At 39.6% G+C, this 25,993-nt stretch overlaps 1 protein-coding gene and 1 non-coding gene across 2 annotated transcripts in view; both read right to left on the bottom strand.

The window, feature by feature from the left end:
• Window positions 1-25,993, bottom strand: part of LOC126101091 (nuclear receptor corepressor 1) — a 266,318-nt gene that overhangs the window by 212,374 nt on the left and 27,951 nt on the right. The window contains exon 4 of the mRNA XM_049911770.1: window positions 187-369. Coding sequence (XP_049767727.1) covers window positions 187-369 — 183 coding nt within the window. The remainder of the gene's footprint in view (window positions 1-186; window positions 370-25,993) is intronic.
• Window positions 21,923-21,998, bottom strand: Trnal-caa (transfer RNA leucine (anticodon CAA)). The gene has a single exon. It is a non-coding gene; the product is annotated as a tRNA-Leu (tRNA).

A 25,993-nucleotide genomic window follows, 5' to 3' on the forward strand; every position in this document is an offset into this window, starting at 1 on the left:
CATTTTGTACACTCTATGGGTGGATAGTTGTCATTTGATAATTGTCTATAGAGCTTTAAATCAGTTAGCAACAAATAAATATTGTTGTAGACAGTACTTGTGCACAGAACATCTTCTTTACTGATTGTATTTGAAGCAGTTCCTTAAAGCGATCATAAATTAAGACAGGAATACTTAAACACTTACCTGTTTCTTCTTGAGTTTATGGATCTGAGTTTCCGCCTTTGCAATCTCACGGTCCACTTTCCCAATCTGTTGCAAGAGCTCATCTTTTGTAGAACGAAAAGTGGTCTCCTCCTGTAAAGAATCCGATGGCAGAGTCGGTGAGATTGCCTCCACCTGTGGGGTGTAAGCTTGTGGCTGCTGCTCCTGGAAGAGAGGATTTATCTATATTATTTTACATCATGAGATCAGCACCTAATATCCCAAAAATCACTTCCACAGAGAAAATTTTGTCGTATTCTGGACACAACAGCATTGCTCTCCAGAAAACTGATAATTTTATTTTTCGTGAAAAACACGCAACGATCATGTTGGTTATTAACACCAAGGTGCACGCAGCTTTCTATCAAACACGGTAACTTAATGGTGATCCCCAATTCTTCTTTCAAGGCCGCTATTGCAGGTTAAGTCCGTTAATTAGGTTTTTGAGTATGTTTCTATAAATTTCACGTATTACATATGATAAAACAATCAAGAATAATTAAACTTGATAGGAAACTTCGCGGTGTAGGAGTTCTTTAGAAAAAAGTGCAGAAGACTGCATAACAACAAATGTCACTATGTTTAAACAGAGTGCGCTTTGTTAACGCTACATATCTGCCGCATCAAAAATTTACACCCATAGTCGTAAAAAAGTAATCCTGACATAAGATTCTCAGACATCTTCAGTTTCCCCCTGCTTTCATTCTTATAGCTTTCTTTACCTTTAAGGTATAATTAATTTGATGTCTGGTAACCGGTTTCGGTCATTACAAGCATATTCAGACCAAGGGTCTGTGTTCAAAGCTGATATGTGATACCAACTGGTATCTGCCACAAATTTGTGACAGATGCCAGTTGTCACACAGCAGCTCCAGTCACTGGCTCCTCTCGTCATCTGGAGCCTTGGTATCACTACATTTACATGCGACGCATCTTCCGAAAGGTGAAAACCGAATTTCGGAAACCGTTTTCCGTTGTCGTGTTTGCAGAAATCGCTATTTCTCTTCAGTTAAACGAGGTGTAAACAGCTTCAGTCTAATAGCCGCTCCGTCCATATCTGCCGAAGTTTTTTTAAGAAGACAAAATCTGACCCCCCAACCACATTTCAGAACCGACTGCATTAACATGGGAGCAAAAATCGACTGCGGAGCTGGAAAACCGGCAATCAGAAACGGATTTTCAGAACCGATTTTGAAATGTTTCCATGAGCACCCAGAAGCGGTATTGGGAAATCGATTTACGAAATCAGGTTCTGGGAGCCCAATGGAAAAGGGATGCGTGAATATGGACGTAACGACCGAAAACAATTAGCAACATCTGATGTTACACAAAATTTACGATCTTGATTTAAGATACTGACTGCGTGCGACTTGTGTATGCAGTACTGTTCTGGGAAAACTTCAACAGGCCCGCATGACTTCTATTATAAAACCTAGTTCAATTTCAAAAAGCAGTTATTTATCTGAAAGTATAAATCGCCTTACATGGTAGTAGGGAAGCAACAATTCGGTATTTTCCAGTGGTCCTTCAGCAAAAACAAATGGTAAAAGTTTTATATATGATTATCGGACTTCCTGCAACAGTACCTACAAACGGCGCGTTTTAAGAGACCTTTAATCCGCTATTAGCATTTATACTGCATATTTCTGTAATGTAGGTACTTGGAGATGAAAAAGCGTGCACACGATAGAATAGCACGCAAAGCTGCATCAAGCCAGTCTGGACTAAAGACCACAACAACAATAACATTTTTGTAATACACGTGTGTGGATACGAAAAAATTACCGAACGCGGAGTGTTAGCTTCGAAACACAAATGAAGGTGGCGGCTGTTCAATTTGATTCTGTCACCCAATCACAACACGACCTTCATGGCGACGCGCACACGAATTACACTATATCAAGAACGGCCAACACTATGGCTTCATAAATTATAATTTTGATATCTCAAACATCGGTTTTTTTCGGGGATGTGGCTAGCCGGTATGTAAGAGCAAGGATTAAACTGCTGCGAGTGAAGCACTGACATTTCTATTCTTGGTTATGAGAAATATGTGACTTTCTTTCGTGATTTGCACATCGCGATTTCCGAAGGTTTAACATTTACATTCTTCGTTGTCAGAAGTATTGCCTGCTTTTGTTTCCGAAAAGCTCGCGATTTTCAAGATTGTTAGATTGTTTCGGACTTTTTTCGGAACTTATCGCGCTTTACGAGGTTGTGATACGACTGCGGACGAGGATCAAAGTTTTAATTGGCACAAAAAACCTGGTTATCATAATAGTACGAACTTTAGCTTAGCCTGAGACCATCTTAGGTTGTAAGGCAACAGTTTGGTTGTAAATTGGCAAAGCCAACGAATGTGAAAGCAGAAAATCTGGTTGTAGTGATAGACTGATCTGCAGTTTGCGCAAAGGAGTGAAACTAATAATCTTGCTTGTAATAAATTTTCACCTATGTATCGATTATGTCGCGATTTCTTATGGTGTGGCAGGGCTGCGACCCTCTAGCACAGCTTAGATTGCAACAGCCGAATACGTAGTGATTTCCGGGGGTGTTTAGGAGAGGACATGTTGAATTTCTACGCGTGAAATGAATTTCAACATTTGTTTTGCCGCTTGTCACAACTATTTAGCTCTTTTTAACATTTGTTATCTTGCTGTCCTCATTTGCGTGTGATGTGTTGACAATTATTAGTAAAGACCAGATCATATGCATTTGCATGTTGCATATGCAGTTACGTATTTGACTCCTTTTCACCGGTTATTGCACATTTTAAATAAAAAACTAGTGACGATGAATATTTTCGCTTTGTGTTTACAGTATTTAAAAAAATTTAGACGGGCAGTCTCTGGCTCGATCTAATTTAGATGTCTCACAGATTTACCGCGACCTAGAACTGCGTGCAATCGCTTACCGAGAGGCCACTGCCTAGCAAAATCATTACAGAAGAGTAACAGGAGCAGGCAGACAATCTACGCCCGCGCCCCGGTTAGGGGAAGGTCGGGTAGTATCGGACGGTTAAACTTTTTTTTTCAAATTTTGAATACATTAATTGCTTGATATGAAAAAAATAACCACCATAATGTACTGTCTTAAGACAGTACCATCCTAGAATTTCCTCTTAGGAAGAATTACTATTATCTATTGGTTTCTAAAATTTATCTGAATGTTAACTAAGGAGAAAGGTTGAAGGGTTGTAAATTACAGAAAATAAGCAAACATTACTCACAAAATACTTGTTTATTGGTATTAATACATGGCAAGTGGTAATAGTTTATTGAATTGAGTGATTTAAAAAATTTTAGGTTCACAAACAGTCACTAAATCATGAAAAAATAATAAATCTGCCATTTTACACACTCAACAATTAATTACACTACATCTTGAACACGACTTTTATTTTCTATTCAAGAAACAGCCGTCGCATTATTAGTACAGTGCGCTGCTTTCAAGGTCTGCGCAGTGTTCGTGGGCCCATCCGTTGCACAGTCGACACTGGATCCAGTCCTCTTCAAAAAGTTTCGTCACAAATAATACAGGAGTCACTCCATCACTTCTAGTGTTTTCATTGCCAAATTTTTGTTTTTCTTAGCATTTTCGTTGGATTTTTTCATTTTTGTTGTAGAACTATCCTTTCTTTTACAGCATCCAATTTTTCTATTGGTCAAAAGTTTGGTTCTAGGTAGGCCTACAGGCTTTTTTGAGGTTTGTCCTTTCTTCTTTCAATTGAAGTTTTTCTTCCGTAAATTTCCACTAAGCTTCAGCAGCTTTTTTTCTCTCTTCCTGTTCTACTTTCTTTACTTCCAGTTTTTTCTTTGTTTGGAAATGAGGTCAAAATTTCACTCTTCTCTCCACGATTCCGCATTGATACAAATCTATTAGACGAATGACAGGAGAGAGGGGAAATTACCTCTAAAATTTGTTAAGAATGAGATGTCAGAGGACTCAATTGTTGCATCATGATTAGAGGACTCTGGTAACGCAGACGAGAAGCGAGGACTGGTAATGGTGGGCAGGCGAGGGTGCTGGTGAAGACAGACCTACAGCAGATGATGGGCCTGGTAAAGACATGGCAGCAGATAAAGAGCCTGGTAAAGACATGGCAGCAGATAAAGAGCCTGGTGAAGACATGACAGAAGATGGGTGCAGTAAGGACATTGCAGAGGAGCAGCCAGATCCAGAACTGGTGGAAGAGGTACCTGTTCATTCATTGTTCTTGTTTAGTGAAGGAGCGTAATCCAAGTCAGTGAAAATATTTCGCTTCAGGGGAGAAATGCCTGTGCATTCAAAGCCAGACTTTGCCAACTCCGTCCTGCAAATCCTTGAAAAAGCTGAGCTAACTAAACCTGCTATGTCCTTCAAGATTATCTTAATGTTAGGATATTGTCGCATCCAGTATGATCATGCCTCATGATAAGCATTTTTGAAAGGTTTCATAATAGTTCTGTCCAGTGGTTGTAGCTTGTGGGAAGTGTGTGGAGGTAGGCTTAACATGTGACTGTGGTGCTTCTTTGCAAACGTTATAACGTCCAAGTCCTTGTGGCTTGAGTGGCCATCCACGATTAGTAATGCAGGGGTTTACTCAGTTCGATTCACTCGTTCTACAAACAAAACAAGCCACTTGAGGAAACCATCCTTAGTGATCCATCCACTTGGTTGGGCATCAAAAACACTTCCGTCTGGGGCATCTTTCTTCACATCATTGTCCATTCAAACACGGGGGAAGACAAACAGCGTTGGGATAAACACATCCCCTGCTGCATTAACTGAGAGAAGAATTGCGGCATCCATGCCTTTATCGCCTAAGGTCAATTTTCCAACTTGCTTTTTACCTTTAACACAGACGTTGCGCCAGTTTCGTCGGCGTTAAAAATCTTGGAGGGGCTGCACTTATACTTGTCCATCAACTCTTGAAAGTCTGTCGAAAAATCCGTCAACTTGTTCTTTGCTAAAAAGCTGCTGCTTTCTGTAAACTTGTTGATTCCAGTGTCCTCAACTGCACACCTGAATGTCTTTTCATAAAGTCATAGTAAAAGTCTGTTCCTGCCTTCAATTTTTCTTTATTGAACCTATGTTTTATTTTCATTTTCTCAGCAAAAGGTAAAATAAATTTTAAATGATGTCTTGGTCCAATAGTATTAATTCAAAGTTAATTCGAAGTTAACCTCAACCAGAAGGTATTCAGAAAATAATATCAGCGTTCTAAATGTCCGGTGTGGCCGGCGATTTTCCTCGTAATTGATATGCACAGGTCCGACTTTGAGGTATAATGCACGCAGTAACTACCATATTTTTTTTATTATTTGATCTTGCATATTTCGATACTTTTCAAGCATTTTTCATGCTTATCTGCATGCATATTCTACGGTTTTTCTGATGCGTATAATGCGGTCTCTAGTTATTACTTTCGATCCGTCCAATCACATCCAAATAAGACACATTTTTCGTACGGTGAAAATGTGTTTTATTTAGTTATGATTAGGCGGATCTAAAGTAATAATTATCGACGTACTACTTCCGAATATTGGAATATGTCACAACCAGCTGACTACATCACGTGCCCTCTGCTCTGATTAGCTGACAGAAACTGAGTAGCTGCCATCTGGATTTGAGTACTTTCGAAGTTCACTGCTGTATTTGGTGGATTTCGTATTTATACTTGCATACTGAAAACACGCAGTTACAGTGATACATTCATTAAAATCGTCCAAAACTCTGTACGCTTTGTTGTGCTACAATAGCAGGAAGTCCGGTAACGGTACCTAGTAAATTGCAGGTTGTGGAAATCATCTGTCCAAAGACAGATGATTTCTCAGAAGTCTCATAACAAAAATAGAAACCCCGCACTATGACACTGTTACAAGCTATAACGCAATTAAGGTACATTTCCTTTTGCAATCGTGGCAAAATTTTTCTTTAAGGTATCTAGCATGTACCTTTTTGAAGTTTTACGCGCGATCTAGTATCTGTCGCACAAGAATGTAAACTTCCAGTCTCACTTTTTTTCTTTCCTCAAGATAATACGCAAAATATGTAATTAACTTGTGAATAATGTCTTGTTTTTATTTTCATTGGATAACGCCGCATTATTCATGGTTCCCGTCAACTAAAATAAGCGTCTAATTATTTGATTTCCATCACACTACTCACAATCCACCGTTTTCCATAAATTAGGTTTTTTTTAAGTTCCAAGCAAATTAACATTTAAATCTATCCGCTTTATTATTCACTGCCTTTCCATTTCTCACGGACCCGTTCTGCTGTGCTATAACATCTCGAGTAGTGAAGGAAATTTCTCTTTTGATTGCGATTATCCAAGGGCATTCTTTTGTGCGATTGCCCTCGATCGATCTGGTATTGATGCCGTTTACGTTCTGCGCGGTTGCGCCGGCTTTCAGCTGACGTTGTGTCCCTGGACCTAACTACGTCATTTCTTGCCAGATTAATTTTTGAGATAGCGTCGAATGTCAGCTGACTTAGTTTTCGTTCGTGCTCAAACATCAAAGATACAACTAACTAATTCTTCTTCTTTTTCTTGGTTCGACTCCGACCAACTCCGGGCCACCGCCATTGAAACCGTACGGAAAAACAAAACAACATGGACTTTCATTTCTTTGCTGTGGTTAACAGCGACCTGATAAGTACAGGACTGTGATGATCACGCCTTCTCACGACTAACTTGTAAAAGTAAATAACATCGTATTTTGTAGTTCTATTAAGTTTAACAAAACACCAGTATTGACTGATTGTTCCATCGGTTCTTGGTAGAACATTTTACACATTATGAATGAAAACACAAACAACAGTAGTGTAATATTATAGTAAATTTCATCAGTGTCGTGTTCGGTTTCATTCACAACAGACCAGTAATTAAAATATTTTTTAAAATGTTCACACAAATGTTCGTGAAAACGACGCGGCGAGTATTTGGGTATTTCATACTGGTCACTGGTGCACTATTTTGTCTGGCTCGACGTCCGAATTTGAACACACAAACTCAAACAAACAACATACTATTATAGTTCGTACATACGCTTTGCAGATTAACTGAAATTTCACAGTAGTATACCAGCAAATCGAAGTCTGCCATATGCTTCACCCTTGGCTGAACTTCTTTCAACTCTTCTTCACGCTTCGTTATTCCCTTCAGAGGGGCCACATATGTCTGTTTTTCAGTCGTTACACGATTAGTATTAATTAACAAATATCTTGTGCTGTGTCGTGCAGAGCTTCCAGTATTCGCGAACTTCGAGGCAGATGACTAACTTCCTAACAGATTCAGACTTCTGCCAAACCAGGATTCGTCCTCGGGCCTTTGCCTTCCGCTGACATGAGTCTAATAAAATCAACGGAAGCGCAATATTCAGCTCTCCACACTCATAGGAGTTATTTCTCAATTTCCCGCCAGCTTTCCAGCGGCTTCTGCTGTGCACCATCTGTGTTTATTTTCGCAATTTTTAGGATTGTGTACCTCAACCGACAAAAACGGAACGCTTATAGAATCACTTTATCGTTCGTCCATCTGTCTCGACTACTAACAACACTTTTTCTCATGAACGGGTAGACATATCAAGCTTAAATTTGTGGCCACATGCTGAGATGCACAGTCCCTTAGCGGTGTAAAGAACTGAAGCTTGTAAGTCAATGAAGTCAAAAGATAGAGCCATTCATGTCACAATTTTTGATTCTCCCAAACTCTCTCTTCAAAATCTATACTCACTTCTGGTTGGCATGGAATAATAAAATTTGGCCGGAAGCCAGGTTTCAAAGTACAAGTAAAGCGACAAAATCTAAAAATTGTTGATCTGTAATTAGATCACACAATGAAGTTTTAGTAATTGCTATCCGATTTCAAACTCAAAATTAAAACATTCTCTAAAGTCTTGGAATTTCTGGGAACGAAATTTTGCCAGTATCAATGTTGACAACTGGCACAAATAGTAAAGATTTTCAATTATCGAGATCAATTAACTGTCTATATACATAGGATGTAGAGGTTTATCTCACTAGGGGTAAATTATATACTGCCTACAGGAAAATTAAAGAGACCTTTGGAGAAAAGAGAACCAATTCTACGAATATCAAGAGCTCAGAAGGAAACCCAGTTCTAAGCAAAGAAGGGAAAGCAGAAAGATGGAAGGAGTATATAGAGGGTCTATACAAGGGCGATGTACTTGAGGACAATATTATGGAAATGGAAGAGGATGTAGATGAAGATGAAATGGGAGATACGATACTGCGTGAAGAGTTGGACAGAGCACTGAAAGACCTAAGTCGAAACAAGGCTCCGGGAGTAGACAACATTCCATTAGAACTACTGACGGCCTTGGGAGAGCCAGTCCTGACAAAACTCTACCATCTGGTGAGAAAGATGTATGAGACAGGCGAAATACCCTCAGACTTCAAGAAGAATATAGTAATTCCAATCCCAAAGAAAGCAGGTGCTGACAGATGTGAAAATTACCGAACTATCAGTTTAATAAGACCACAGCTGCAAAATACTAACACGAATTCTTTACAGACGAATGGAAAAACTGGTAGAAGCCGACCTCAGGGAAGATTAGTTTGGATTCCGTAGAAATGTTGGAACACGTGAGGCAATACTGACCCTACGACTTATCATAGAAGTTAGATTAAGGAAAGGCAAACCTACGTTTCTAGCATTTGTAGACTTAGAGAAAGCTTTTGATAATGTTGACTGGAATACTCTCTTTCAGATTCTGAAGGTGGCAGGGGTAAAATACAGGGAGCGAAAGGCGATTTACAATTTGTACAGAAACCAGATGGCAGTTATAAGAGTTGAGGGACATGAAAGGGTAGCAGTGGTTGGGAAGGGAGCGAGACAGGGTAGTACCCTTTCCGCGATGTTATTCAAATTCGGAGTAGGTATTAAAATCCATGGAGAAGAAATAAAAACTTTGAGGTTTGGCGATTACATTGTAATACTGTCAGACAGCAAAGGACTTGGAAGAGCAGTTGAACGGAATGGATGTCTTGAAAGGAGGATATGAGATAAACATCAACAAAAGCAAAACGAGGATAATAGAATGTAGTCGAATTAAGTCGGGTGATGCTGAGGGAATTAGATTAGGAAATAAGACACTTAAAGTAGTAAAGGAGTTTTGCTATTTGGGGAGCAAAATAACTGATGATGGTCGAAGTAGAGAGGATATAAAATGTAGACTGGCAATGGCAATGAAAGCGTTTCTGAAGAAGAGAAATTTGTTAACATCGAGTATAAATTTACGTATCAGGAAGTCGTTTCTGAAAGTATTTGTATGGAGTGTAGCCATGTATGGGAGTGAAACATGGACGATCAATAGTTTGGACAAGAAGAGAATAGAAGCTTTCAAAATGTGGTGCTACAGAAGAATGCTGAAGATTAGATGGGTAGATCACGTAACTAATGAGGAGGTATTGAATAGAATTGGGAAGAAGAGGAGCTTGAGGCACCACTTGACTAGAAGGGGTCGGTTTGTAGGCCATGTTCTGAGGCATCAAGGGATTACCAATTTAGTACTGGAGGGCAGCGTGGAGGGTAAAAATCGTAGAGGGAGACCAAGATATGAATACACTAAGCAGATTCAGAAGGATGTAGGTTGCAGTAGGTACTGGGAGATGAAGAAACTTGCACAGGATAGAGTAGCATGGAGAGCTACATCAAAACAGTCTCAGGACTTAAGACCACAACAACATACATAGGATAACTACATTAGCACGGAACTCTCCTAGCGTGAGTCCTACTCGCACCTGGCCTTTTTTTTTAACTTTAGAGTCAATTTGGTTGTTATCTCTCCAGTAAAAACGTTGACCCTTGTTGGATTCTAAGTCACGACCCCTGGTTTAGAAGATTAGAAGACCAGTCAGTAAATACTCTACATTTTACCTACCCAATTTTCGTGCAGATTTCTTCTTTTTTGAGGTACTTCATTCTTACAGTCTGTCTGCTTTATGGCGTGAAACACCCGTAAGGAAAGGCCACTACTAACAACGAGCGAAGTATTTACTGTGTACTTAGTTTTGTAGCAGTCTAAGGTGAGAGACCTCTGCAGGCATGCTTCGTCACCGACTGACTCATAGTTCTACTCTTCTAGTACATTTCTCCTACTTTGTAACTGTGTCTGAATTAATAAGGAAGAAATGCATTTTGTTAGAGAAATGTAGCAGACACGCAGCTGAATAGAAGACATATTGCCATACGGAACGCAGATAACACATGTAAGTGGGCTGCTGTTCTATGAAAACTGTCTTGTATCAAATGAGTTCTGCTGCTCTTCAATGGAAACTCTTATATCAAATGAGTTCTATTCCAATGTATTTCGAACGTGCTGAATTGCCACAACAGTAAGAGAACGAAACGTTAGGCAGAACCAAAAGTGCATAATGCCTTTTGTGACGGGCAAACCGGGTTAGTGGGAGTCTACCACGGGGAATTTTAATCAGGCAAATTCACGTTTGCAAAATGCTGCTGCTGTACCGGCCAGGTCGTGCATCAACAGGCTGCACTGCGCGTTGCTTCTGCTGCTGCTGAAGCGACCTTGGACGAAGACAGCAGCGCGCATTCCCGCTGTATGCTCCCACGTGGCGGCTGCTGACGCTATCTGCTGAACACGGCATCGTGGCAAAGAAATCTAGATAAGCTCAGCTCGCTAATCAGCGGCTAAGGGAAAAAAAGTCTGATTCGAGCCAGTTTGGAGTACCCTTTGCTTGATCACCATCTGTAGCAACCTGCTCTAGATGTCCTCCACTTGGCTGTCGTTCGCGTACCTCGATGACACACTAAGTGCAATTACTTGTATAAACCACCGTCGTCATACCGAGGTACAAGGTACCAACTTGAACTCCCACGATAATAGTCCGAAGACTCCTTGCGATGCTCTGCAGGCTACTCTATCTTCTTCACGTCTTTCCATGTCCACAACCAATACTTGAGCCTCGAATTATTCGAATCTGTTAACTCTATTCCAACCTTGGTCTTATAAGGAGTTTAAAAAGTAAGCACTGGATGTGGCGAAGTATCTGGAGTTATTTACATCATAAAATAATAAGGTCCACATGATTGTATTACCCACATTTATTCCACTGGATATTATTCTTTCTGGTTCACAAATCATTTTGGATAACCTTGTTTATGTTCATCGGTTATGCAAAATTCCGCAACACTACATACACTCCCACGTGCTTTACAGAATATAAACATACCAAAAAGTGTGATTTATGGTAACAAAGAGCTTGAGTTGCAGCAGAGATTTTCTTTGGTCATCACTCATATTTGTTCAGATCGAGTCTTAACATGTTTCCGTCTTTTTCTTTTCTTGAAACAGCTCTAGGATGCTTTGAACGAATACAATCAAGAGATTTTCCTCACTCTTGTAACACAGGTATGAAGAGCAGTGACCGTGTATCGGTCTGTCACTAACATTCGAAGAACTCGCTTTTTAACTCTGTAGTGTTCGCGTGGTTTATAATTGTAATCCTTTTGTGGGAATTCGAAAAATCTGAAAGTTGGATAGTGACAATGCTTGGAGCCTCAAGATGGATTGTTGTCGGACCCTCTCAATTTTATGCAACGGACTCGTGTGGCTTAGTTACAGAAGTTACGCGAAGTCTATGATCTACGGTTATTACGCGCGCGACCAATTATGAAGTATTACGGTACACAATTTTTTTCTACTCTGATTGTTAGAATGTTTGTTATAATGACTAATTATTGTTTTCGAATGGCTCCCGTATCTTGCTGGGAAATCGTCGTGACACACTGAGTTGGGGGTGTAGTAATGAATTTAAAAAATTTGTTTAGTATAATAACTTTTTGGTTACTTTTTATTAAAACAATTACATGGAACTTGTTGCGGCAGAAGTAACTGGTATACCACACTTTCCGGACGATTCCATCTTTTTCAGCAAGTGTGTCTTTCCCTTCATGTATTTATAAAAACTACATGCAAGTCAGCTTGTAGTTACACTGGCACTGTAACATTGATTCCACAGTCCCCGGCAGCAGTCGATTTCTTTCATCAGTCCACTGGGCGAACATCAGCGAAAATTACTTTTTCCGCTTGGCCTTGTGTGCGGGAATGGAAAACAAATACTCTCATAATTTTAGCAGTTCGCATTTGAGTTTGGGATTCTCGGTTTCCTTAAGTAAGTAAATCCACCTTCCTTCCGAGTCACTATCAATTTTTAAAAAGCTATTCATATACATATATTCCTGAACACATTTGTCACCTGAAGTCTTCACACCATTTTTAATCAGGTATAGAATAGTGTTTTCTATGATCGCCCAATAAGAGGTTTCAGACAGCATCATTCAATCAAATACTTATTATTTATCGGATGAAATAACCCATTTCTGAAGCTTTAAACATCACAACCCATTTCTGAATCGTTGCCTATGGCAAAGTGTGTTATGAAGTACAGTATTGTGAAATTAACATAACTAGCGAGCATAAACAACGTATTCCAAAGTGATTTGTGCGCCTTTAGTAAAGCTATGGAATCAAATAAATAATATCAAGTCGACCTTATGATTTTTTGATGTGGATAACTCCAGTTATCTCGCCACATCCAGTGCTTACTTGTTTCGACCTTTTCCTGTCCTGCTACAGCTAAGTCAAGACCTCCTAGACGGTGACATCTTCCAGCAGGATAATTGTCCGTGCCACAAGGCAGAAACGGTTTGATGTGCTTATCTTGGCTACCACATTCGCCTGAAGTGAGCCCGATAGAACACATCTGGGGAACTACCTGGCGGCAGCTCAGCACCCACAAATTGGAACTGCGTGACGTGTGCATAGGTATCTGGTGGCATATATATCCCGAAACCTACCAAGGACTGCCGAATCCCCCTCATGGAAAATGGTTGCTGTAGGTTCCGAAAGTGGACCGTGCGATATTATTCAACTAGCCACAATGTTTTTTGCTGATCAGCGTATGAGAGAGAACATCCCCTCCCCCCCCATCGTAACAAACAGAACTGGAGTTTGTTTGCGTCGGTATGTAAAATTAATTAATGAAGACAAGGAGGAGAGATGGTCTGCAATTACTGGTTTCTAAAAGCATTTTACTTAACTAAACATACAACATAGGTTCTATTTGAAATAGCAATGAGATACCTAACAGAATAAAGTAAGGCATTCGTGATCGTGATTAGAATAACGCACCATAGCGATACGTTTAGGCTACTGATACAATATTCCATGCTACATAAAAAAAGCATGTCCTCAAAACCAACCAGTATACAATCACTGTACCATGGCATTAAACTGTGTTATAGGAAAATCGTCACGTCAGTGGTTGCTAGCTGTTATAATACAAATTAATGTCACACAAAATAGATTTTAAAAAATTAACACTCTGAAGTCAAACCTGACACCCGTACTCAGTACTTTCTGCTTTTTAAAATAATCAGTCACATCACAGCAGTTTTTAGTTGAGTGACAGGAAAAAGATAATTTTAATTGTTTTTCTATTAATATGTAGAATTCCGAAAGGAAGAAACGGGTTTAGCGGACCACAACTGTCAGGCATCAGTTCAAGGAGCGTTCATTCAAGCGACTTCCTCACATCTTACTGACTAAAAATTGTCACTTTAGTCTTTATATGGGCCTAGTCGACTACAACCTGATCAACAATTCTTTTTCACAGGGTTCCTCCGCGTGCATCATCTGTCCTTTCATCACCTTATTAGCTAAATGTTACTCTTCTGTTCTTTTCTGGCTGTTTCTCCGCATCCACTATCATCAGGTCAAGTATATCATGTTCTCGGTTATCTTACCTATGGCCAGCTCGATGTAATCTCTTCTTCATCACATCGATGATATTCTATTATGGTTCCTGATATTTCCTGATTCGCCATTCTAGCGGATGGTCCGCAATAACAGGTAGAAAAGAGTTTCGTTTTATTTTTGATAAAACCCTTTAGGGGCTCTCATCTTGCTTTCCACAGGTTAGCTGTAAAATTTGGAAAGCATGTCGTTTTCAAGGAAAAAGATTACCTTGACTAAGAAGATTTCTATTGTCTGGAGTTTCTGATTAAGGCTACGTGATCTGCACAAGCAATTCTAATACCTGATACCCCATGCGCTGAATACATTTGGACTTTGATTTTACAAAATCGTTTTCTCTAACACGACAAACCAAATAGATGGTGGGCATGTTTTCAAAAAGTCGCCCGCTCGTAAATCACTGACAAACTCCTCACCAACAGTGTTGTGATGGTTATAAATGTCAAAGGCACGTAACTAGTCTACAGGAAGGAACGCGGTGAACACTAGTGTCAACAACAAATATGACTAACGTCCTCATCCAGAAATGCTGTTTGAAGTGCTGCAGCTGCTGTTATGTAACAAAAGGTGTCACCTAAAGTACTACTCGTACATCGCTGGAGAGTCTCATGTCGCACCCCGTGACGGGATTCTCGAGCGATGTGACTACAACTCCGTCCTCTAGCCTTTGCTCGGTGTCACAGGCTAACAAACACTCTACTTAGGTCGTCGACCCAATCCAAAACATGTTTTGGAAGCTACACAGCAAGCGAGTAAATTGACCGTGTAGGTAGACCATGAAAACGGCGCTGACAAAAATGTGCTGTCAGTGTGGTAAAAAAAAAAGGTTTGTGTTAAATACCAAGACAATCTGTTCCCTTCATGGTAGGTACGATCGCTAAATTAAGGAACAAATTCAAGCCAGAAATGGTGGTTAGCAAAGGAAACCCTCTAAGCTAATGCTCTCTCTGACGACATCCGTGATTTTTCGCGATAACTGGATTAATAAGCGGAGGAGTAATGTGAACGCGGCCAACTGCTTGCATACTGCGCGGCAACACTGTTCGTGCAAACCATGTTGACACTCAGAGCGCGGTGGCAGATGGGAACGACCGCAAAGGCATTTTCCATTTACTGTTCTCCCATCAGCCACCGCGACGCTAACTTTGTCAGCGCGAATAGTACTGATGAACTTGAGATTGGCTTTGCGTTTATTACTATGACTGCGCCAAGCGAGAGTCGTGCGTCGCAAAAATTTCTGCACTGCAGAATGAATCTAAATATTTTCTGCACTTGTTTTTCACCTCGTTTTGTTTCGCTTTAATTTTTCCAATAATGCACGCATTTGTAAACACTTGTTTTCATTACAAGCTGTATCTAAAAATTTCAGTGAATGGTAACATAAAATAGGGAAAACAAAATATGTTCACTTATCATCAAAGCAATCTCGATTGCCGACAATTCACTATAGGCCACCTTTAAAAAAAGGCTCCTGAAAACTGCATGCTATTTTTTTTATCTGATCGAAGCAATTTATGTCACCCGTTTCAGGATGTGCTTCGAAACGGTGACGAAAACACCTGTTCATTACAAACGTAATGGCTGCCTTTTTTTTGTCATCAGTCTTTTGATTGATTCGATGCAGTCCGTCGCTAATTCCTCTTTGTGCCAACTTTTACGTCTAGCTGTTACAAGAGTAGTTTTTCGCCTGCATTAAGTTTTGCCTTTGCGTTAACACATTGACCGAGTGGTCAAACGAGAAACGTGTAATCTGAATAGCATTTTCGTGGATTTCCTTTTTCCTAGCTAGTTAATTGTGTGGATTGTAACTACAGCGTGAAACCAAATTACTGTCTGCAGTCCCTCCTGGAAACAACAAAGGCAAACGTGGACAAAATAATAAGCCATTGTTCGTAATTCCAACGAATACATGTTTTAAGAGAAATGATTCTGGGGGCCCTTGCCGTACCGAAGCCGTCGTGATTCCTAGACGAGCCGCTTTGATTCCGAAATAGTTCGCGTCGACGAGAGCAAATAAAGGAACACTGAAATCATGTTTATAAGTGAAACAGCTGCTTCCAATTATGTGTGAGTACTGCAGAACCATAAGTATGTTAGCCGTCCAAACACCCCAAACAGTGCGGAAACTTGCACTTCACTTCAAAATCTCGCGAGACATGCACTCACTCTTCTGCTGCATTTGGAGGCTGAAGGTAAAAAATAAATTTTAAAAAAACCTGTTTTGACAGAAACCCCCCCTTCCGCCACACACACACACACACACACACACACACACACACACACACAAACCACAACCACGCACCACCCAATTTGTTGGATGGCATTGCTCTAACTTTACTCTTGGAAAAGATGCAACGAGAAACAAAGTTACAAATTCTCCAGGGTATCTATAATACAAGCTCAGAATAGCTAATGACGTAGACCCGGTAAATGACGAAGTCTTTATACCCTGCTGTGATCAGGGAATCAAACTTTCACAGAACTTATCGCCTCTGGAGGATATATCGCGTAAAAAATAAGAAACCATACGCACATATCTCCAGTATCTGGCAAAAATGCACATCCATAGGTACTTTTTATTTGTAAATGAAATAGGAAACCCAACATTTAACGTCTGCTATTTCTTCAATAGCCGCCAGCCAGTCCCCGTAGCTTACAGATCCACATACTGCAGAAACTGCTCCCATCTATGCTTCACAAATTTCAGCTCCCAACGTATACGGCTTTGCCAATGAATCGAATTAATCAGACCAACAACAAAATGAACCACAATTCGCATTCACGTGTTTTCAACATATGTTGATAATTAGATATTGATCGATTGGTCGAACTTTCAAGTCGCATCTTATACACTTAATTGTAAATACGCATTTTCCTATGGGCTTCAGACAATGATAATGTACCTTCCTCAACGAGCACATCTGATGCTTCATACTGATAGGCTAATCACTTTATAAGGCTTTTTTAAAGCAAATTTATTCGCCCATATCTTATTTTCAAGCCACACCAACGCATCTCAATTATTCTAAGCGTGAGAGAGGAATATCAGATACATTTGAGATGGATTCTTTCTTCTACTCTTCCGAGGGTTTTGTGTTGCGTGGGATATGTGACGCACGTCAAATTGCTCCGGATTCCAGCCAGATTACCTTCCATTCGCGCCGAATGTATTTATTTGCGCCTGTGGGCTGAACGAGTTTTCGTCTTTAGGATTTAGTAAATGTGTTATTTCTTCCTAGAGATTGTTTTCTGATTTATTTATAGCACGAAAACGTCGTCTTTTCTCTATGATTTATAGCGTGTTGTTCAAAACTTTAAAAGCTGGAGACAAACAATCGTTCATACCTTGTTTCCGCATCAAACAGATAATGTCTCACACATCCTCTCTTGCAATAGGAAAATAAATCGATAGTACGTCCTGTGGCGTAACATGGAAAGTCTTAAGTATGAAGGTAGATGAGAAGAAACTGTTACTTTTCGGGGGAAAAAAATCTTTTACCCACTATGAAATATGTATGGTAGGAGAAGAATGAACTAAGAACTTTCTATTAACTGATGCGACCTCACTTTGGCCATAAAATGAAGACGAAAATATTTTGATGGGCAGCCTCAACACATTCCAGACAATGTCGTGATAGTGTTAAGGCCAGAGCGCTTCGCAGAGATTCTAAAAGGAATAGGTGGACGAAGTCTTAAGGACCTGCAACAAATTCGTGTCAAGGAACTTCGACGGGTAAGTACGTAACCGGACAGACACTGGAAGAGGACTGAAGTCAGCGCATGATGCACATCATAGAAAACGTCGTGAATTATTATATAACACTGGCAGAAGCGTACCGATACGTCAGTTCATGATAGCTGTGACAGTTAGATCTGATGCAGACTTCTAACAAAGAGGTCGAATTACTGAGACTGCATGCCTTTTGGCCAAATTAAAAGCTATGCAAATATATCCAGCAGTCATAGCTGAAACTGAAACCTAGGGCTTTGATAAATCTGTATACCACATGAAAGCTTCAATGCTCGTTGCCCTCTCTCACATTTCCAGTCTCGACAGCTCTTCTCCTGCTGATATCCGCATACCTTGGAAGCCTTGGAGAAACGGTTGACTAAAGCCGGTTTTACGAGGCAAGCTAACAAATTAGCGAATGGCCAAACATAGCAGCTATGCGGTGCGCCAACGGTGCTCACAAACACATCAGCACACACTGATTCCGTGCAGGTGTTATGATCCGGCGACGACGATACACTACGTTTATTTTTCTACTAAAAACACAACATCTGTTCACGCCAGTTGTTAATAATACAATCGTGTGAACCTGCAGCTCAAATGTACAACGTGTCGAAAAAATAATTATAAAGTAAAATACTACTATTTTCTGTTCAAAGCGTTTTGGAATTGTCATATCGTGGTATTACCATAGGGAGGGCTGAATAGGTGACTCAACAAAACGTTATTCAAATTCGCTCCTACTCCATTTCTACTTAACAAGGAGGAATTTAAAGAAGTTCCTAAACTAGAAAAGACTGGCGAACTAATGAGTGACTGGACAAGAATTGATGTCGATCATATAACTCCAGCACAACAGCAACTAGACACTTTTAAACATGAAATATATATAAAACATCCTAACAAATTAAAACTGTTGTGTGAACCTTTGCTTTTTGCACGAAAATGCTCTACCAATTGAGACACTCCACTGCAGGATGAAAATTCATGAAATGTTTATATTTGAATAAATTGGGAGTAACCGCCAATGCATATAATTTACTGACTTTTCTCGTCGTTAATGTCAATGAAATTAAGTATATTTTGTCCAAAAAACACTATTATCAGGCGACGGTTACAAACATATTTTGATAATCCTAAACTGCATTAATTATTTCAATCCATCATCTGAATTGTTAAACTATACACAAGGCAACAATACTGGCTAAATTATTATTTTTTTTAACTTACACATTTTGCGATGTGTAAAAATGATTCCGTGCTGTTACGTATCATTGAGTCAATGGCATCGGGGTACTCCTCTAGGAGATCTGCAGTACGTCCTCTTTGCAAGTACTTTCAATAGCGGAAACCCGGTTTTAGTCATTCCCATAGCACCGATACGTTGGCCCTAGAATGGTATATAAAATATACCTTCCTGACAGGTAAAAAGTCCGTCCATCGAGACCTTGCCGGAGGTTCTCGGTTTATCAAGAAGTTGTCACATTTGCACATCAGTCGGCACGGCACTTTATGAAAACCCAATCAGTACACATCGAGCCTAAAACAGTACGTAAGCTGTAAATTACTCCATTGTTAAAACAAGATGTGACTTCCAGCTGCAAGTGTATCACCGGTTTCCAAACTGATATGGCCCAAGAGCTGAATGCTCCTTTCGTGATCTGAAACAATCGGTTTCATCTATTTGCCAGTATCGCAATTTTGGACTACCCATGGTTACAACAAAATGTTGTACGTAATCTCTGAAATGATTTATATCTACGTAATATACTCCGAAAGCCACTGTACCGTGTGTTGCGAAGAGTACACACTACAGCAATATCATTTTTACCTCTTCCCGTTAGGCCTATAAGATCATATTTCTCTAATATTCTTCTCGTGATCATGATTTCGAACAGGCAACTGCGCCCTTTATGGCAAAACGGATCTTTGCTGAAAATGTTTAAAAATGAGAAAGAGTGACAACTTATTTGGGAGAGTATTACAACATTGTTTCTGCACCTACTTGAGCTTATGTTTTCGCCTGGCAACAATCGAGAGTTACAGTTAAGTGAGTACGACGCGCTTTTTGTGTGTGCACCAGCAGCCTTATACTTCGGTAATGGCCGGGTCGTTTCCACTCATTAGCCACGCCTCCAGCGCTGGGATTCACATCAAACACAACTATACCGCACAGAAAAGACTTTAAGATACATGTGCGCCGAACCATGTTTAGTGTCAGGAACAGGTCGCCTATCACGGACGGGGAAATTACTAAAAAAAAGAAATATAAGATACAGTAAAAACGCAAGTGTGAGAAAAATCTAGTTAACTGCTATCTTAGCAATCGTTCAGCACTGTGTCATGTACTACAGTGCTGAATTAATCTCCTTTTATGGAAGTAAGGATAGTCATAGAAAGAATTATTCGTTCCTTAATCACTTGTAAGTTACTATCGACGAAAACTTGCTCGTTGGTACGTGTCTCAATGTTTTTTTCTCCGTTTTCATTGTCTCGCTGAGTTCACTTTTCTATCTTATGGTGCGTTTAGATGGAGCATATTTTTTGGTCTAACTTGGCTTCAATAGCGTTGCTGTCAACACTGCTGCAATGTGGCTGCAATAGACAACAATTTAGAGGTACGGATGGGCAATATTGCTGATGTTGCACGTAGTTGCTGACCTACTGCCGAGGGGTTGCAAGTGTCGTCCACCAAGGATGGAGAATAACTGGCACTGCCATGGAGGTACGAAAAGGAGGGAGGTGGCAGTAAAGACTTACGCTGTGCGTTGCTTTGAAGCCGGAGTGGCAGGGGCCTGCCGGCATTTTAAGTAGCCCAAAACATTAGCAGACTATTGTTTACGAGTGCTTCTTGTTCATTACTTCTGTCGGTGCGCGCAACTGTTTTAAATACTAGAATTTATAGATCCTACACGATTAACATTGTGCCAGGAAAGCAATTTCGAACGTTTTTCTATTCTTGAATGCGTATTTGCTCTAGTAATACGACACAAGAGTGACGCCACGGAAGTGCAACCGCGGTGAACTATGGCGGGCAGTATGAATGCGGTGAACCTAATGTTTTGGGCTAGTTAAAATGGCGGACACTGGCTTCAAGTTTGATACGTAATGCCACCTCCCCCCCCCCCCCCCCCCCCACTTTTTAACACCTTCATGGGTACCGCAGGGCAATACCTACCTCTGCCGCTGTCTGTGAATGCTTCCCTCTCGCTCGCACCTGTTTCCTACTTCTCTCACCGACAGCGCTGCAGTCACGTGTCTGAATGAAATATTGTTTCGGTTAGGCATATTTTTTGCAGTTGCTTGTTGTGTATAGCGACGGAGAAGAAAACAATCGAGAGAACTGCGACCCTTCTTTAAGGATGTCAAAAATAATGTATAAAAAATCTGTCTGAAAAACAGTTAGCAAGCTTACGCCGATGAGCTCGGAATCACGCTTCATGAGGCATACAAAAAATTCCGAAGCCTTAAAACCGGCAAAAAAGTTGTATAGGAAGACTATAAGCACAGGTGACTCTTCATAAACATGGTTTGCATTTGACACCACGAGTTTCATAGTATCTCGAGATGTGATTGTAGCAAGAACTGATACTGTACCGGTAACCATTTGTATGTGATGGTAAACAAAATAAAATGTAAATAAAAATTATATTCTTATTTCAAACTTCTCTTAATGAAATCTTTCAGCCCTACCAGAACACTGCACACTGCACACTTCTGGTAGGGGCCATGAAGCTTATAGAGGAATAGTGGAATTTAAAGAAGCACTGTATAAAACTTTTGTAACTGGTAAACAATCACTCATATCTGTATTGGTTTTAGCAATTCTAGAATCAATTGATTATAGGGGATATTCAACATTGTGTTTCGACATTCTATTAAAATTCTGAAACAGATACTTGTGGTTCCAGCATAAGTTCACTAGTTACATTTTCTCGAACATTCTGCTTACATAAAAAGAACACTCCACTAAGGGTGATTTCTCTTGTTCTTTCTAATGATTTCCTGTGTGATGTTACAGCAGCACAACATCTCACTTTCACTAGTTTGCAGTGGCCGCAATGTTGCCGGAATATACTGTCGGGAATCGTGCAAATTTTATGGCTCATGTAAGTATACCTTTACTGGACACTTGGTATTTCTTATGGGACAACTTAAAAAGTGAAGAGAGCTGTCATAAAACTTTCCGACAGATTAGAACTGTATGCCGGACCGGGACTTGAACCCGGAACCTTGCCTTTTGCAGGCAATGCTCTTACCCACTGAGCTATCCAGCCATCTTTGACAGCTTCAATCCGCCAGTGTCCTACTACTACTACTTCTAAACTTCTCAAAAATTCAGCGCAGCTGTGTACGATATGCCCTCCTGCTATTCCGTACCATTCCTCGCTTTCTCTCCACCATATGTAGGCCTACATCATTTACTACAAAATAAAATTGTAAACGACTAATGCCAAATCTAGTCAAGGAACTATGGAATTATTTACTTACTATCAGATTCTTATTCTTGGAAACAAAGGTCATTTTCTGATAAAAATTAGAAAATAATTTTCCTTCTTTTGAACCATAAATTCCTGGAATCCCGCACCGATATTGGTCAGAAACTGTATGAAGATTTAAGTAAATAATTATGACAAAAGTATGCAATGGTGATGAAACATTATATCTTAAAGGTTGCATTGGATCTACATAAAAAGATGCGAGTTCCCAAAGCTTGCAGCAGGACACAACCAAAGATAATGAAAAGGAGAGTACAACGCAAAACTCGATAGTAACAGCGATACTACAATACCTGCTCTGTAAATAGCAGTCAGATCAAGAAGTATAGGAAGTTTTCTTCAAAGGTTTGCTGCTTGTATGACGCTGTCGCATTGGACACATTCTATGCTGCCCATGGGTGAAATGCAAACCTACCTGCTCGTGCATCATGAGACTTTCGCTGAAAAACTCCACAATTTCAACTTGTTATAAAGGCAGCAAACAGAAGCGTAGTTACCTGAAGTCACTTTGTAATAATCTGGCTCCCATACCTCCGTGCACGCGCTATATGCTTCCATGTGAATTTCCCGTGGGTTGGCGTCTTCTGGCCCAGCTGGCCTTCGCCTATTTTTGATATTACGAAGAATATCATCCTACCTTTTGCTAACACATTGGTCCTTTACTTTGTGTAGCAGTCGGAAGGATAGACGTGGTTACCCTTTTCAACACACGTGAGACAATAATTTGCTCTCGCATACTTCCTTTACCTAATTATTTATCTCCATCTCAGTTTTATGCTGAGGTCCTGTCTTTTATTGACTTCAAACTGACCACAATGTTCTTGTCGTCTGCCGTCCACCATTTTCGACACAATACTGTAGCATTTAACACTTTCACCACATTTATAGAACGCAGAAATGATGAAACAGGTGAAAACATCTGCTGTGATGTGCTCATATTGCACAAAGAAAGAGCACATAGCTGGGTGTTACACTTAGCCTGTAGGAGTAGTAGTCATGAAATTTTAATTAACACCGCAAAAAAAAAAAAAAATTACGTCTATTTGTTTGTTGTCTGCCATCCAGAAATGCACCAAAATTAAACTAGCTTGTGAATCGCGTCATGAGTTTCATATTACGTTTAGACATAAAAAGGAAATTTAGTTCTCAATTTTTTCTGAAGAAGATTGTGATTTGAAAGTCTTACATCATTATCCTAAAATAAAGATGATTTCAGGAGATATAACACAACAATATTTTCTTAGCATGTGTAGAACATATTTTCTTTATTTTGTCACACTGGCACATCTTTGAAAAGCTAATAAACTTTCTGACGAGATGTTTAAAAAGAAGAGTAGTTCTGAAAACTAATTTGATTCAAGCAACAAAAAGTACATTTGTTTAATAAATGACAAGGAATTGGAGCATTAATCTCACTGTATCTTGAATTTATCTATTATAACATTTTTTATTAATAGACAATTAATAATTTTTTTCATTTGTGTAATTGGATTAAGTTTCAATTAAATACTTGTATCTGTTATTGATGAATAACGAACAAAGTTTTTTATCTGTATTTGTTCTTTATCACATTTTGCTCTCGCACAGTGCAACCATGTGTGGGCCACTCGATGGGCCAAGCTTCAACACGGTTCTACAGTGTAGCACACCGCTCTAGGAGCCAAAACAAAATGTTGCAACCCATTGATAATGTGGAGTGGAATGTGGAAATTTGTTTTCGACAGCTGTGGAAATGTGTTATGGCCAATGCGGATAGCTAAAGAAGTCACCTGGTTTGGTCTGACACAGCTGTAATATTTTCGCTGTTGCCAAAAATGAATTTCCACACAGCACTGCACATTATCAATAGTTGTTTTGACCATAATTTATTTTAAAAACACAGCACTTCCTATCAATGGTATCTGTATATAATATGAAAGAAATGTCATTATTTCCTTTATCAATGGGCTGTCTCATTTCATTTTGGCTTCTATGGCAGCATGATATGGTAATGTGGCATGGGGATTTCAGTATGTATCAGAACTGCTGACACTTGCCTGAAGAATAAACAAAAAATTCTGTTGCCTTTTAGCAGTGTCATGATACATATGGGATATAAGACGCCAGACTAACCTATGGTTCTTGAATAGGAACAAGAGATGTTTCAGTAGTTGCCACGCCTCTTAACATTAGCCAAAATGGCATTGCTATGCTAGTACTGTGAATGGCTGAAAGCAGGGGGAACTATAGCCATTATTTTTCCCGCAGGCATGCATGTCTACTGTACAGTTGAATGATGACAGCATCCTATTGGGTAAAATATTCTGGAGGTACAATAGTTCCCCTTTTGGATCTCTGTGCGAAGATTACTCGGGAGAATGTCATCAATAGGAAAAACAAAATTGGTAGTGTATGGGTCAGTGTGTGGCAAGCTAGCTCCTTTAATAAGGTAGGTAGGCAAGCAAATTTAAAAAGGGAAATCGATATGTTGAACTTAGATATAGTGGAGTGTGGCAGCAGGAAGAACCAGACTCTTCCTCAGGTGAGTACCGAGTTACAAGTACAAAATCAAATACGGATAACACAAGAGTACGTCTAATAATGAATAAGAAAATAGGAAACAGACACAAAGCCAGTATCCACAACAGTAGTACAAGTTGATATGCGGACTCTGCAGATGATAGAGAGATTGAAAGTACATACAATGACATAAAAGAATTTATTTGGATAGTTAAGGGATATGAAAATTTAATTGAAATGGGGGACTGGAATTCAATAGTAGCATAAGAAAGAGAAGTAAAAATAATAGGTGAATATTGGCTGGAGGAAAGGAGTGAAAGGGGAATCCCCTGGCAGAAATTTAGACAGAGCATAATGTAATCACTGCTAACATTTGATTTAAGAATTGTGTGACAAGGTAGTATAAATGGAATAGACCTGGAGACATTGAAAATATGATGATATTTATAACGATAAGACAAAGATTTGGGGACCAGATTTTAAACTTTAACATATTTCCGAGGGCAGATGAGGGCTCTTACCATAATTTATTGGTCTGCAGATTAAAACTGAAGAAATTGCAGAAAGGTAGGAAATTAAGGTTTTCAGAAATTAAGAACATGGGCTTTGATAAATTAAATGAACAGAGGTTGATAAGAGTTTCAGAAGGAGCATTAGATAAAGATTAACTGAAACAAGGAAAGGCGTACAAGAGATTGTGAATGGGTGGCTTTGATGTGCGTAATAAAGGCAGCTGAGGATCAAATTAGAAATTTAATTGATAAAGGGACAAAATATAAAAATACAGTAAAAGAAGCAGAGAAAAAGGAATAGAGACATCTAAACATAACAAAGTGCAAAATGGCTAAGCAGAAATACATAAGGACAAATATAAGGCTGTAGAGGCACGCATAACTAGGGAAAGAAAATAGATGCCACCTACAGAAAAATTAGAAAGACTTTTGGAGAAAAGGGAAGGGCCTGTATGAATATCAAGAGCTCAGATGGCAAGCCAGTAATAAGTAAAAAAGGGAAAGTTGAAAGATGGAAGGAATATATAGAGCAGCTCTACAAGTGAAGTGAACTTGATGGCTATATTATAAAAAGAGAACATGAAGTAGGACGGCATGAAATGGGACACACGAAACTGCAAGAAGAATTTGCTGGACCACTGAAAGACCTAAGTGAAAACAATCCCTCTGGAGTACATGAAATTTCCACAGGAATTGTCGGTATCCTTTGGAGAGTCATCCATGATAAAACTATTTTATCTGGTGTGCAAGATACATCAACAG

This window comes from Schistocerca cancellata, chromosome 9, assembly GCF_023864275.1.
Source record: "Schistocerca cancellata isolate TAMUIC-IGC-003103 chromosome 9, iqSchCanc2.1, whole genome shotgun sequence".
NCBI lineage: Eukaryota > Metazoa > Arthropoda > Insecta > Orthoptera > Acrididae > Schistocerca > Schistocerca cancellata.